The 13557-nt window shown below is 54.7% G+C and overlaps 1 protein-coding gene across 1 annotated transcript; it reads right to left on the reverse strand.

Moving 5' to 3' along the window:
• Positions 1-83: 83 nt before the first annotated feature.
• Positions 84-6217, reverse strand: HER10_EVM0009903 (uncharacterized protein). Its single transcript, XM_035479374.1, has one exon. It carries the CDS (start codon positions 4399-4401, stop codon positions 589-591), a length of 3813 nt encoding a protein of 1270 aa, XP_035334300.1. The 5' UTR covers positions 4402-6217; the 3' UTR covers positions 84-588.
• Positions 6218-13557: the final 7340 nt, after the last annotated feature.

The following is a 13557-nucleotide window of genomic DNA, read 5'->3' on the forward strand; positions in this document are numbered from 1 at the left end:
TTGGCTTTAAGGCTCGGCTAATTTTCACATTGCGTATGACTTGGACTTGCTGTCAGATGTTCATGTTGATGAATTTGATTGCTCCCAATTCTCTTACTATGGTATATCAGACTCCGCCCTTTGCACTACCACCCACCCCACCCTAGCCACAGCCTTGAAATATTCCGGTATTCTTCATACTCGAGATGACTGTGAACTAGCCCTTCCACCTGATCTTGCAGTCCTCCAGATGGTAGACGCCAGGCCCGCCACCAAAACGCAGACAAACTCATCCCAAAAACGAGGACCCCGCCCTATTAATGCTCCCTCCGGGAGCCTAACTTGGAAAAGGCCAAGCACCGAAGTGACTCCGCCAGAGAGGAAAGAATGAAGAGAAATGAGAAATATACAATAGGAACCCAGTAGTCGTAGAGATCGACATTTGGGGGTAATTGAAATAAAGCGAAATCAATGGCAAAAATACAAAAACGTTCTCATAGATTCGTGACAACCATTTTCTCTCTTTTTATAACCCCGCCATCCGTTTTAATGATACTGAGAGATGATTAGAGATGATGAAGAGATTCGTGGCGATTGTGTTGGGAGTGTTTAAATCATGCCGCCGGGCATGTTTCCGTTGTTCAAGCCCCCTGTCATAGCCATGGGCGCAGGCATATTGGGAGGGCTGTTGCCCCGGGTCAGTCGGGCACGCATGTTCATGCCATTGGCTTCGCTGATGGTCTTTCGGAGGCGACGCCGCTGGGAACCAGGGCCGTCCTCTTCGTCGCTTACAGAGAACGCGCTGTGGCTGTCGCCACCGTGCTCACTGGGAATCGGCGGAGGAGAGAAGGGTAGGTGAGGAGAACTTGCGCCCATGTCTTCATCTCCTCGGCGGCTCATCATCGAACCGATCATGTTGCGACGCTTCGGGTTGATCGGAGGCAGAGGCGGAGCGTTGATATTGGCATGCACGCTGCCGTGAAGATTTGGCGTCGAGGCGGCAGCTCCGAGGATGCTGCCAGATCGCGAACGAGAACCGCTTCTGGAACGGGACTCTGAGGTCTCGGGAAGAGCCACAGTTGGGACGCGAGAGGTTGAAGAGACAAAGGTTGGCTCAGAAATATCCTTCTTCCTGACCACTCTCTTCATCGACTCGTCGAGGCGGTTGGCAGGTGCGGCTTCCATGTTAGGCGACGGCACAGGAGGTGCGGAAGGTCGGCGGGAGGGGACGAAGGCGGGTGAAGACTGGCTGACGGGGATTGACGGCGACGGTATGGGAGCCATCGGGGAAATGGGCGAAGGCTGGCCGGATTCAGGGCCCCGTCGGCGGTACTGAACTGCCAGGTTGCCCTGGGATGCCGACCGATCGAGAGACTTTCCTTGACCCGCTCCGACTGGGTACGGCTGAGGAGGCATAATCGGAGACCGACGAATGTTAGTGCCGGGCAGGCCCGGTGAGTTCAGCATTTGAGGTCTAGCCGGAGGGGGCACCATGCCACGCTGCTCTTCGTGGGGGGATGAGATGGTGCCGGTGCGCAAGCGTGCTGGACGATGAGGCCGGTCTCCGCTGCTAGCTTCAGAGCCGCTGCGGTCACGCTCAGTCCGTTCAGTCCGAGAGGGAGGGCGGGAGGGCGCGCGGCCAGGGCCGTTGTTAGGTTGCGGCTCCTCACTGGGTGCCCGCTGCTGGTAGGTGACAGGAGGCGGCCGGCGCTCACGAGATGGCGATCGCGGACCGGGAGTGCGCTCGCGAGTAGGTGCGGTCCTAGACGCAGGTGGGCCAACCATCGGAACCGATGCGGAGCCAGGCATCTGGCCAGGATTGATAGGGACACTTGACGGACTCTTCTGAGCCTCCATCAGCCGTCGTCTAGCTTGTCTAAATGCCTGGAGTCCAGCGTGCATGGAATCGTCCTCCTTATCCTTCTCTGGCTCGTGCGTGGGAAGGACTGGCGCGGTCTCAGCCCTCGGGAAAGCTGGCTTCTCGCGCTCTTCCTGGACAGGCGATTGGGGTTCCTTCTCCTCGAAGCTTGACTTGTTTGGGCTAGGAGCACTGCTGATGGTGGAAGTCGCAAGGCCGAGCATCTTGATGGCCTTTGAGTGCTGGCTATCGACGCGGTTCTCGCGGTTGCGATCAATCAAAGAACCACGGCTCGTCTTCTGTCTCAAGATGCCCAATGGGTTCGGACGGGGCAACGATGGCTCTCTTGTACGATCGACGGGGTGAGGTGAGAGGGACCTGCTGTCGCGGTCTGACTCCACATAGGAAGTCAGTCTCTCACGAACCCGGCGCGCGCGATCAGCGAGTTGGTTGGCAAACTCGTCGTGTTCCTTCTCCATCTCGGTGCTTGACCCTGTGTTGCGCTCAGAGGCTGGCTGGTTCTCTGATGGGAGCGTTTGACGAGGCTGCGAAGTAGGCTCAGGAACTGCCGGTTCTTTCCGATCGTTGGACGTCTGCTCCTTCTCGTTGAACGTCGGGTTTGCCCAGTCTGGGGACTGTATTTCCCAGGGGTTGGCCATCACTCCCATATCCGCCATAGACTTGGGATCATATGGGTCGAGAGGGAACCTCGAAGCAAAGTTGGACGTCTGCGGCGCTGAGCCATAGATGGATGAAGTAGCACTGTCGGTTCGCAGATGCTGGCGGACCATTCCGCTGAGGCCGGCGGACGAGGGGAGCGTCGGAGAGTCTTGGGGCGAGCTCGTCGTCTCAGCGGATACGGCAGTGAAAGGTTGATCGGACACAGGCGATGGCTCCACCGATGCGCCGGTGCTCAATGAGAGCGGTGTTGGCACGGCAAAGTCCCTGAGTGCGGGATGGTCGCGATCAGCAGGGCGTCTTGTGGTGCCATGGAATGCAGCAGCTGGGTTCGTGGCGTCATCTTGGGGAGAAAGTGAATCGTCGTAAAAGCTCAGCCCAGCTTCCTCTTCCTTTACTGTCGGCTCTGTACGAATTATCGGTTCGGGTTTCTCAACCGGCAGCCTCTGAGCCGACGAGGATGAACGTGATCGGCCGGTAGTTTGTGATGCATTAGACTCTGTGCGGAACCTGTTGGTCGGCGTCTCTCGGCCTTGTTGGAGTTGGAGTTGCCTTTGAGCATATCTAGACTCGTCGTAGGAGTGAAGAGGCTTTTGGAACAGCCCCATGGCAGTGGCCTTGCCCCGGTCACTAGGGAGAACAGAGCTCTCCTCTCCTTCGCTGATGGGCGGGCTCAAAGGAGGTGCACCTCCAAAGGAAGACTTGGGTTCAGAGTTTGTGGGCACGTTGATGCCCAAATCCATGGGGACAATCGGCGAACCCATGGTCGGGGGACTGGCGGATCGCAGGTTCGGAGCGCTTCCCTTGGCCAAGATTCTCCTCTCATTGCCAAAACGATCGCTGAAGAGGCTGCTTGTGGGTGAAGGTCCGTTTTGGAGGTCGGGGGTTCTGCTGCCGAGTGTTCGCTGCCGAGAAAGGGTGTCCATTCGCGATAGAGCTGAAGATTGTTGCTCCTGGAGATCATGGTTGAGTCCTGTCTCGTAAAGACGTCGTGCTCGGGTAACGCTCCGATCAAGGTTGGGCGTGCCCGATGCCGAACTCGGTGCCGTCGGGTTCGACTGCCAATCCTTTGCTGCCGACGTTGGTTGGGACATGACCGAAGTGGCTGCCGTGGAATTGCGGCCTAGTGATGGTGTCGATGATGTAGTCGAGTTAGTTTCTCTCTTGCGGTCGTAGCCCAGCGGTGGAGGTGATTCCGCGCGAGGGAGATCGATGCTCGAGGGCTTCTGGTCCTGTTCGTCGTCAAATGGTTGCTTAGACTTCTCCGTCTGCCTCCATTTCTGGAAGGCTGACTTTGCAACATCGTCATCATAGAGGACGCGTCCACTCATGCCACCGCCGTCGAGGTTCTTGGTGGAAACAGCACCAGAACCAAGCTTGTACACTTTTTGGCGTCCACCAAACAAGTTGTTGCCTTCTCCCGGCTTGGCTCGGTCCATGACACTTCCCGAGATGGAGTTACCATCAGCAGAGTGGTAAGAATCCATCCGGTTAAATGGCACCTCTTTTCTGATTGACTCGACCTCGGCGATGTCTGACAGTCCGTTGGGGCCAGGCCCAAAGCCAAAGTCCAACATCCTTGACTGGCGCTTCGGGAACAGAACGCTATCGTCGCTGGCCTTGCCAATTTTCGTGTTCGGGTCGTCTTGTTCTCTCAGCATGGAGAACCGTGCAGATAGCCCAGTCATGAGAAGACTCGTGCGGAAGTCATCGCTGTGGGGCAAGGCATTCTCGAGATCCAGTTCCTTCTTTGGCTCTTCTTCTTGTGACTTCTTTCCCTTGCCAAAGAAACGGAATGGTGCGGGAGACTCTGATTCGTGGGAAGCCCGAGGCGTAGAAGAGGCGGCATCATCCTTCGCCCTCTTCTTGGTGCGAAATCTGTTCATTGTGGATTATCGGGTTCTGCCTCGTCGGCAGAGGTGCTGTGTGCGTAGGGTCGACAAGCAGTCCGTCTTTTCCTTCTCAAAGCGATTTTATCAAGCTTAAGCGTCGGTGCTCTTCATTAAGCGGCGTCCATTAATGGTGGTTGGGATGGTAGATCGAGAAGTTGGGACGAAGAGCGAAAGTTTGTTTGAAACGGGCAATGTTCGCTCGGGACGATTGGCCAAGAGTGCGTCTGAAGTCGAGATGCGGGATGGCTAGACACAAATAGCAGAATCGTCAGCAAAGATTTGACAGGAACCCTTGGACACACGACCACGTTCCGGTCTCAGCTCTAGACGGCTTCTTGAGCCTTTGGGGGCGGCCAAGCAGCAATTGAGTTCAGTAAGGCGTCGGAGACGCTTAAAGCTGTGCTTGAGCCTCGTCGCAGCTGGGACCTTGGGATGAAAGCGTCTGCTGGGGGTTCTGGGGAGAAAATGCAACAAATATCAAAGACGGGGGCGGGTACGTGGGCGGCGGGACATGGGAAAGATGGAGAGGGCAGATATGTCAAGCAAGAAACGTACCTGGATCAGAGATGTCGCTGTGTCGGGAGTGTTTCAGCAAGATGGAGTTTGTGTCCAGGCTGTCAACGTCGCATGTAGACCTTTTTTTTTGCTCCTGGGGACCAAAAGCAGCGTCGATCCTCCTTCCTTCAAGCGTCTCAGCGAGAAAGAAAGTTGCTGGCGAAGATGAGATGTGCTTGGACGACGATATCCAAAGCGTCAAGTCGAGAAGAAGGAGTGGCGTGTTGTGTACAGCAGATCAGACTCCTCTGTTTCCTCCAAGTCCAGGGTCGTACACAGATTCCAATGGTGTCCTGCGCAATAGGCTGGCGGCAGCGAGAGGTGCGTCGAAATTAGTCTGGCGACTGTACGAGGTGTAGGAACCAGGCGTAACGTGTTGGCAGCAGCGAGCGAGGTGGAATATGGCTGAATCGCGGTTTGCTGATAAGAAAGGGAGAAATCCCGTCGGGGGTAATTCGACAATCCCGGTCGAGTGATCTTGTTTGGGTGGTCCAAAGGTTGCAGAGATTCTGGATCTCGCAATGCCGTTCGAATTTATTTTAGGCGAGGTCAACCAGACAGCGCGGCGAGCAGCGTCGATAGTGTCGTATTGGAAGACTCGAAGTCGAGAAGACGGCGGAAAGGAAGAGGCGCGAGAGAGAGCGAGTGTGTGTGTGAGAGAGTAAGGTATGTTGTGTGTGTGTGTCGAGAAAAGAAGGACTCGGGTGGGAATGTGGGAAGCTCTCTTGGGAAACCTTTTTTTTTCCTTCCGTCACCTGGGTTTTCTTCCTGGCAGGCAAACAAAAGGGAAACCAGAAGAAGAAGAGAAAGAAAAGCAACAAGTGACTTGGGTTCAGTTTAGTGTACTAGTAGAGACGCTGATCGGATTCAGAGCTAGGCTCGTGGCTTGGTGGAGAGGGAAAAGTAGGTAGAGGGCAGCAAGAGAAGGGGGGGAGAGAATGAAGGCAGGCGAGGAGCAAGGAAGGCCGATGGAAGCCAAAAGTAAACGACTGGAGACGATTTGTCTTGGGGTGAGGACGAGGATTGGATTGGATTGGATTGGACTGGATTGCGAGTGACGGGAGAGAAAGGAGTGACCCAGGAGCCCAAAGGAGGGAAAAGAAGAATTGCGGACGCAGTGCAGGGACAGGGTGACAGGCACAAGAAATTGGAGAATCCGAGCCACGAACGGGGGGTGGTTCGTGGGTGTCACGGTGTGAGGGCGACAGGGGAGATTTGTCGATGTGAGCATATCCGTACGGATGCACAGTATGTGTGAAGGAAGAGAGGTGTGAGGAGGTTAGGGAGAACGGCGTGGACGGGGAGAGGCGGACTGGGATTGTGGCTGCACGACGGGACGGATGGTGATGGTGGAGGCAGGGGGGTAAGGCATGGGGGGTGAGAGGGGTGTGGGATGAATCATGAGATTGGGTTTATGAGTGTGGACCGAGAGTGTGAGTGGTCACTCACTGTGCGTGTTACACTACCTTACTGAATGTCAGTGTGAGTACTGTGAGTGAGTGAGGCTAACATTAGGGCTCAAAATATCCGTAGCCGGCCTCAAGTAGGATGAAAAGAGAATAAATTCCCAGTGCCCCCGCTCACTACTCTCATGGCCGTCCTAACAGGTAATGCGCTGGAATAGTCGTCATCTCATCGGCTCACCAGACAGGAGAGTCGACTAGGGACGGGGCTACGGGATGAGAGGGATGAGACTCATTCGAGAGGCACGATGGCGGCACTAAGAGAAAAGAGGAAGAGGAGGAGCGGGATTGGCCCCGGCTGGACACTCAAAAGAGGCCCCCTGAGGTTGTCAGTGGACCTGTAGTGCCCTGCTCAGTACCTAGTGTACGGAGTATGGTGAACGTGTTCCTGGCCAGCTGCAAGATGCACGCCCGACTCCCCGTGCCCCTGGCATTTTGTTCCTGGCACTTGTCTGGCTTGGGTCTGGCCCGGGATGCGAAATGCAAGGGACCTGGCTAGCCACACACAGTACGTAGTACATAGACTGCAGAGCGTAGCGCGGACGAGTGCTGAGTTGCTCATTGGTGGGCAGCAGACACCGATCAGACACAAACCCGACACCAAGGAAAGCCGTTGACAAGAGACGCGGTGTTGGCGTCTGTTAGGCCGTGTTGCGGAATTGTGGTGATGTGCCGCGGCCAAGCACTAACAGCTTCACGCCCAGATCCCATGGCCTTATGTCAGCTGAACCAGGGGTACGTACTATGCTTAACAGCCCGGGCAGTGATGGAGGGGTGGAAGACTCAAATGTCAAAATTGCAAGTGGGGTTGATTCTCGCTGCTTTCTCTTCTTTTCATCCCGCGCCTACGTAGTAGGTAGGTACGTACGGACAGTACATTGGTAGATACCTACTCCCGGCGCCAGGCACGCTGCACGCCGGCATGTTCCCCTCGGCTTGTCTGCTACTCCTGGCCTTTTCAGCAGCCGCGGGTGATGAATTGCCGTCATTGCAGCAATTGGTTGACAGACACGAGGCAGGGGAAGTGTCTTGTTCAATGTATTGTTAAGGATTCCATTGGCTTCAAATGGTAGATGTTCCTGCACAATCTGAAGCCAAAAAAGCAAGCGCCTTCAAACACTTCGTTCGCCCTCCTGATCACTTCCTTCCTACTTACCTTACTTGAGGTACCTACGTTAGGTACTGCTGGAGTTCCTCCCCTCTTTCCTTAGTCAGCTTGAGTAGCGAGGGATACGTACCTGTTCTTCCACCGGACGGCAGGAACATGGGCGTGCCTGTGCCTGTGCCTGTGCCACCAACGGCAGGTGAAGCTGCAGATGTGCAGATGCGTTGATGCAGGTACTCGTGCGTACCATCCTGCCTTCCATGCCTGCACCTACCTTGGGTGCTTGAATGGGACGGAAAGTGCCCTGAATGAGCTTGAAAGGAAGCAATTGCGAGAGTTCCTTCCATCTCAATCAACCTTGGAACCACCACTGCCACCACTGCCACTCACGGGCAGATTCCTCAGCCTTCCATCCTCCTCCACACATCTTGACGAGACACCTACGCCCCCGTTCGTCTTCGATCTTCGACCCTCAATGTCTCGGTCTGGCAATAAGGATTCATCATCAAAACAAACCATCAGTCTCATCATCATGACGCCTTTGGACTAGAGGAGCGAAGAAGAAACATGGCCGCACGCCAGAGAACGCACATGACACCGCCCCAAATTCCATCCTCTTGATCGACGCCTCCTTCAATATCAACAACCACAATAACCGCCATAGCCGCCTCGATTCCGCCCTTCTAGCAGGAAGAAGGAAGCCTTTGCCTCTTCTCAAAAGTCTCGTCGACCTCAAAAGGCATGGCTATGGCTGTCTTTGCACAAAGCCGTTACAGCTCGACAGTCTCGCGTACCTACCCCATCAAATCGCATCATCTCAATCACCAAAAGTCTGCCGCCGCGGCTTTGTAGAGCATGAGCTTGCGCTTCCATCAAACTATACGCTGCCAGTCAGCAAAACACCTCCCGCATCGCCCGCAAGCTTTGATCAGCAACGCAGCCAAGACCCCTTCCGAGTCGTTGCCGTTTTCACCTACGCGCTTGTCACCAAAGTCTGTTCTTGCCGATGCCCATCCGTTCCTCTTCTGGCCCATGACAACAGACGGACGAAACGCATGACCACGAGAGCCAGATCCATCGTAAACATCGACAATAGAGCCGCCTAGATTCCTTGCAAAGTCATCCGTCCACCGCTCAAAGGGTCCCGGCCCGCTCTCGTGCCCTCCATCGCCTGGCCCCCACATGCTTCCCGTCGTTTCGCCTCACCAAAGTTCGCATACCTATCACATTCGCAAGTCGTTGCCACTTGCCACAACCTCTGTTTATCTACCGCGTGCTTCTCGGCCCTCTGGCTCTGTCACCGTCTCTCTTGCTCTCGACCTGATTCCGTTCCAAGCTGTTCAAGGAGTTTCCTTCTCGTTTTTGATCACCATCATCTCTCCCAAACGCCAAGCTGGACGCAGACAAGGGGTGGCTCTAGCAGAAACGGGAGTTGGCTGCGTCCCGCACTTAATTGCATGGCTACGCCCTGCCGCTCCATCACTCTACTTGTGGGCGCCGGGCTGTACTCAAGCTTCGAGGTCACGTCGGCAGCTCCAGCAGTCAACGTTGAACATAGACCAGCAAGTACACGGTTCAGCAGTTCCAAGACAGATGCTTTACTATATGCTCCGTAGCCACCGACGGATGCGCCGTGCTGGTCGAGGGTCTTTAACCTTAAAAAGAAGCAATTGGTCCGACCTGCCCCAATGCTTCTTGCCAGTCATCGCGCGCACATGCTTGGAGCTGCCTGCATTGATGCTTCCGCGCTGGTCACTAGAAACCACTGGCCAGCCGGGCAAGCGTCAGATCAGTATCATCCAGGCCTCTGGGTAAATGAACTGACAAATGACAGTGTTCTCAACCATCTACGAGGGGTGTGTCGACCAAATTATCAAGAGACCAGGGGCGCACTAACAGGCCACAACTCTTGCAAATGTCTCACCACCCAACCAAATTATAGCGCCAACCGTTGCAAGCTCTTGTCCACTGCTCATAATGTCCGGCTCTAGAGCCAGTCAATGCCGTCTTGGATCTAAGAGCATGTGGAAAGCCACTGCCCAGACTCACCAAACCCGAGCAGTCCTTAGCTTTGCAGCTTCAAGAGCGGCAATCATAGTGTACGCACGGCAAGGCGATGCCCTACTGCAGTTCACAACTTGACTTTCGGATCAAAAGTATCGGCTCCAAACTCACAACTACAATGTGATTGCACAGCGCCTGAGAAACATAGCCAAGGACCTGATCTTTTGCGCGACTCTTGTGCTCTGTTGGACCCCTTTTCTGGTGTCTCAACTCTCAACTAAATAACGGGGCGGATGCGGCCCTCACAATTTCGTCAACCACGAGTCGTGGTCTATTGGTTCAGCCTCAAATCCTCCCAGGGCCGCTCTGGTGTCATTGCACCAAACACAATGAGACCAGTACCAGGAACCACAGCAGAAGTTCAGGTAGATCCTCTGCTGCCCTCATACTGCAGTTTGTTCCAAGAGCCTTGCATTCAGACCTGGCGCCTGGCCAAGATTGGTGTTTGCTGATCGGCGCAAGATTCAATGAGATGCAGGAACTGCGGTGGTGTCCGCGCCATTGTCGTCAGTCTGCATCTCGCGTGCTGTATTTGTAGCTGCTGTGCCCTCAGCGCCGCCACGCAAGATCCGTCCAAGATCCGGTCAGCTGGTGTTCCCTCGGCCAACCCCTATTCTTGACTTTTGACTTTTCAATCTACCAGCCGGACGACCTCGATGTCTACTCACCTAGGCACTACCGAGCGGTGTCAGCAGATGACAAGATACGAGCAGTTACACAAACATCAGCTTCCGTTTTGCTTAGGCTCCCGCGCAGCAACTATTTGTCGTCGTCTACGAGACTGGCGAAGGCCATGACAATCACCAAGGTCCATTGTGGCACCCTGGTCTCCTCGAACGACAGCCTGGGCCAAGTGGCCGAGACGCTTTACCAGGGCAGCTTTGGCCCGCGCCCACTTTGCACATCACCCGTGCCGCCATGCAACCCCCCGCGTTTCCGTCAGATTCGCGTTTCGGCTGTAATCCAATGCAGCGCTTCTTGCATTCCAGTCCTCTCTCTCTTCAGCTCTCGAGACGTCCTGGGCAAACCTTCAGCTCGGCTGCAATTTGAGCGGGTTGCCTATCACCAGGCTTCCCCGTCCTCGTTGGCTTTGAGCCGTTTGGTTTCGAATCGAGCTCTGTTTCAACATGTCCATGTCTCGGGGCTGAAAGGAGGTTGATTCGACACATCAACGAGACTACCAAGTGCACCTCCGTGGACCTGGTCTTTTGTGCAGTAAAAGGGAGGTGGCAATGCGTGCCTGGTCCGGTTTTGTTCCGGCCCAAACCACGGCCGACATCCCGGCTCATTGAGCCCGCCACGGCACGGCAACTGAGTGGTTTTGCGGAAAAAACGGCTGTCGATTGCAAGCAAGGTTCCGGCCCTACTAGCTACAGCCCATAACTGCCCTACGAATGCTTCTTGATACGGTCATCATTGGAGGAGAACGACATTCCGAACTGCGCATGCTTCTTCCGCCCAAGGCGAGACGATCTTTACGCATGATCAGGAAACAAACAAGAATTCTTCCACTGGCTACTGGTCATCTCGATTCATTGGCTTTCAGTGCGCATTCAATGCTAGCCAACGAAGACACCTCGAAGCCACTTGGTCCCACTGGATGAACATCTTTACCCACGAATACGTTGGACCTGGCTCAAATTTACCTCATAGCATCTACTCGGTGCAGTACTCCGCAGTGTCTGACTTGGAAACACAACGACTTCACGATTCATGCAAAGCACACAATTTCGTTCACGGGGGTGTGTCTCGCTTCTTGCTGTTAGACAGACAGCGATCCCTAGGCCTTCAGCCGTCAACTTTGCAAACTCCCCGCTAGCCAAGCAAACGGACGCCGTCAGAGGCAGACAGCGACAATCTTTTTTCCCCCACCCCCTTTCGAAATTTTGAAGAGGGGCTCCCGACACTTTCTCTCTTGGACTATCCCTGCGGACCTGCCGCCAGCTTCCGCGGCCAATCAGCAAGCCGTGCCTGGCACTTTTACCTTTGCAGCGGCGATCGTAGCTCCTTGCCTTTGCTGGTTGGGTCAAACCTCGCCATCCAGACAACGAGCTCAGCTGGCTTCGTCGGTTGCCAGTTCGTTCTTGCGAAGCTCGAAGAAAAGTGCCGGTCATTCTTCGTCCTGCTGTGGACGAAGCGCGGCACGAATAGTAAGCCTGCGAGCAGCTTGAGAAGACGCCGATAGCTTCACCCATCTTCGAATTGGATCGGCGTCGGCTTCATAAAGCATGATCATTCTGATGCTGGAAAAGAAACGATCTTGCACACTGCGAGACGTACAGTGTCGGAAACTTTTGCACTGGTATGCCCTAGCGCGTCCTTGTGTCCGTACGAAAGAACTAGATGTTGTCATCAGATCTCATTCATGGCAGATCCCGGCCAAGGCCATGCTTCACACTTGTATGGAAGTTGGAACGTCGGAGCTGCCGTTGCTGTCGGCGAGTCGATAACTGCTAATTCGTACAGAAACGGTTCAGCCCAACGGCCAGTAATACTTTGCGATATGAAGATGGGCAGACTCAGACTCTGTAAAGGTGCAATCTGTTAAGCGAGTCCACCCTGAATCCCAGCCGAATGGTTGTCGGTTGTTCGGTTGGGAAAGCTACGGACCCAACGAGTGGGATCGCAGCCCTAGATTGTCAACGGGTCCAAATCTTTGAGATTGAAGAAACAAATACACACTTTCTTGGCAGCACTCAGCGAGATTGATCCTTCGGAAACGATTCATCAGATTCAGAGACGCTGCTTCTGCGGCAGCGCTTTGCATAAGTGGCTTCGTCGTCGGCGGTGCAGCATGCTTGGTCGAGCCCTGCTGGACCAACACACGTCAGTCAAGTTGAGATGACCTGGACCATCGAGATTGAGCACGAATCGAATTTAATCAATGTTTGATGGGCATGTGGGTGCGAGATTTCTGCTGACGGAGAACTGAAAGCCTTGACGGCCAAGGGAAAATTCCCGCTACAAGAAACACAGATTCACTTCCCCCGCTTGCTCCCAGGACTTTCCCGGTCCTGCAGCACGGCATGAACGCTGGCGGCCTGGGTTCGATATGGCCCGGTGCAGCCGTAGATTGAGGTTGTCGCATCTTGATTGACTGAAGAAAGAATGGAGTCATCAAAGATGTGCCGTGCGCCAGTTCGTCTGATAATGACGCTCCTACCAACCGGGCCGTTCCCAGTCTTTAAGATTTACAATTGGTTTTTGATGGTCCAAAGCTTTTCTCTTACGGAGTACTTGTGTTTTTTCCTCTCCATTGTTAGCGCTAGAACGTGTCTCCAGGTCCACTCAACGGCATGTTGTTGGCAAGGCTGACCCGGAGCTGATCGCTGGGGAAGACGAGGGATATTCAAGAGATTGACGACCGAACGGAGCACCTACGGACGGGCAACGGGGGCCAACGTGGCATCGACTGATGACGGCACAGAAAATCCCGAGGGATGCGGTTGTAAACCCATGATCCACGATCATGTTGAAAGGACACGGCTCACGCGGCGGCGTGATCGGACCGGAAGTTGAAGAATTTGAAGGCCTACATCCTGGCACAATCCAGGGCGAACGGATATTTATCACCCATCCACGATCCAGCACATGGCCTCCCGCTCATCACCGTGTGGATATAGAGGAGGCCAGCCAGACTGGCGACATCGCCGACGGATCGGGAAAATCGGGGTCGAAGGTCCCTTGAATACTACAGTACCTACTTCATCGCCACGATCCAAACTCGAGGATGCGTTCGTCGATACTGAAAGTTGACCATGGTCGTTGTGAAGGAGGAAAGCTACGTCAGTCAATATGTGTAAAACGGTCTAAGATGAAAGACTCCCCACAGCCTGGACCAGTCGTGTGGCCGGAGACTTGTGCAGTCCCCGGGGCGAGAGTCACGATTCGTGTTACCACGAGAGGCAAGTCGTTTGGGATGGCTCAGTGATGGATTGCCTCTGGCTCTGCAGCTGCAGCATT

Source organism: Colletotrichum scovillei (genome assembly GCF_011075155.1).
Source record: "Colletotrichum scovillei strain TJNH1 chromosome Unknown Contig00005, whole genome shotgun sequence".
Taxonomy (NCBI): domain Eukaryota; kingdom Fungi; phylum Ascomycota; class Sordariomycetes; order Glomerellales; family Glomerellaceae; genus Colletotrichum; species Colletotrichum scovillei.

Bases quoted from the DNA above. Each gene is read 5' to 3' on its own strand.
- HER10_EVM0009903 (XM_035479374.1), bottom strand. From the start codon at position 4,401: ATGAACAGATTTCGCACCAAGAAGAGGGCGAAGGATGATGCCGCCTCT.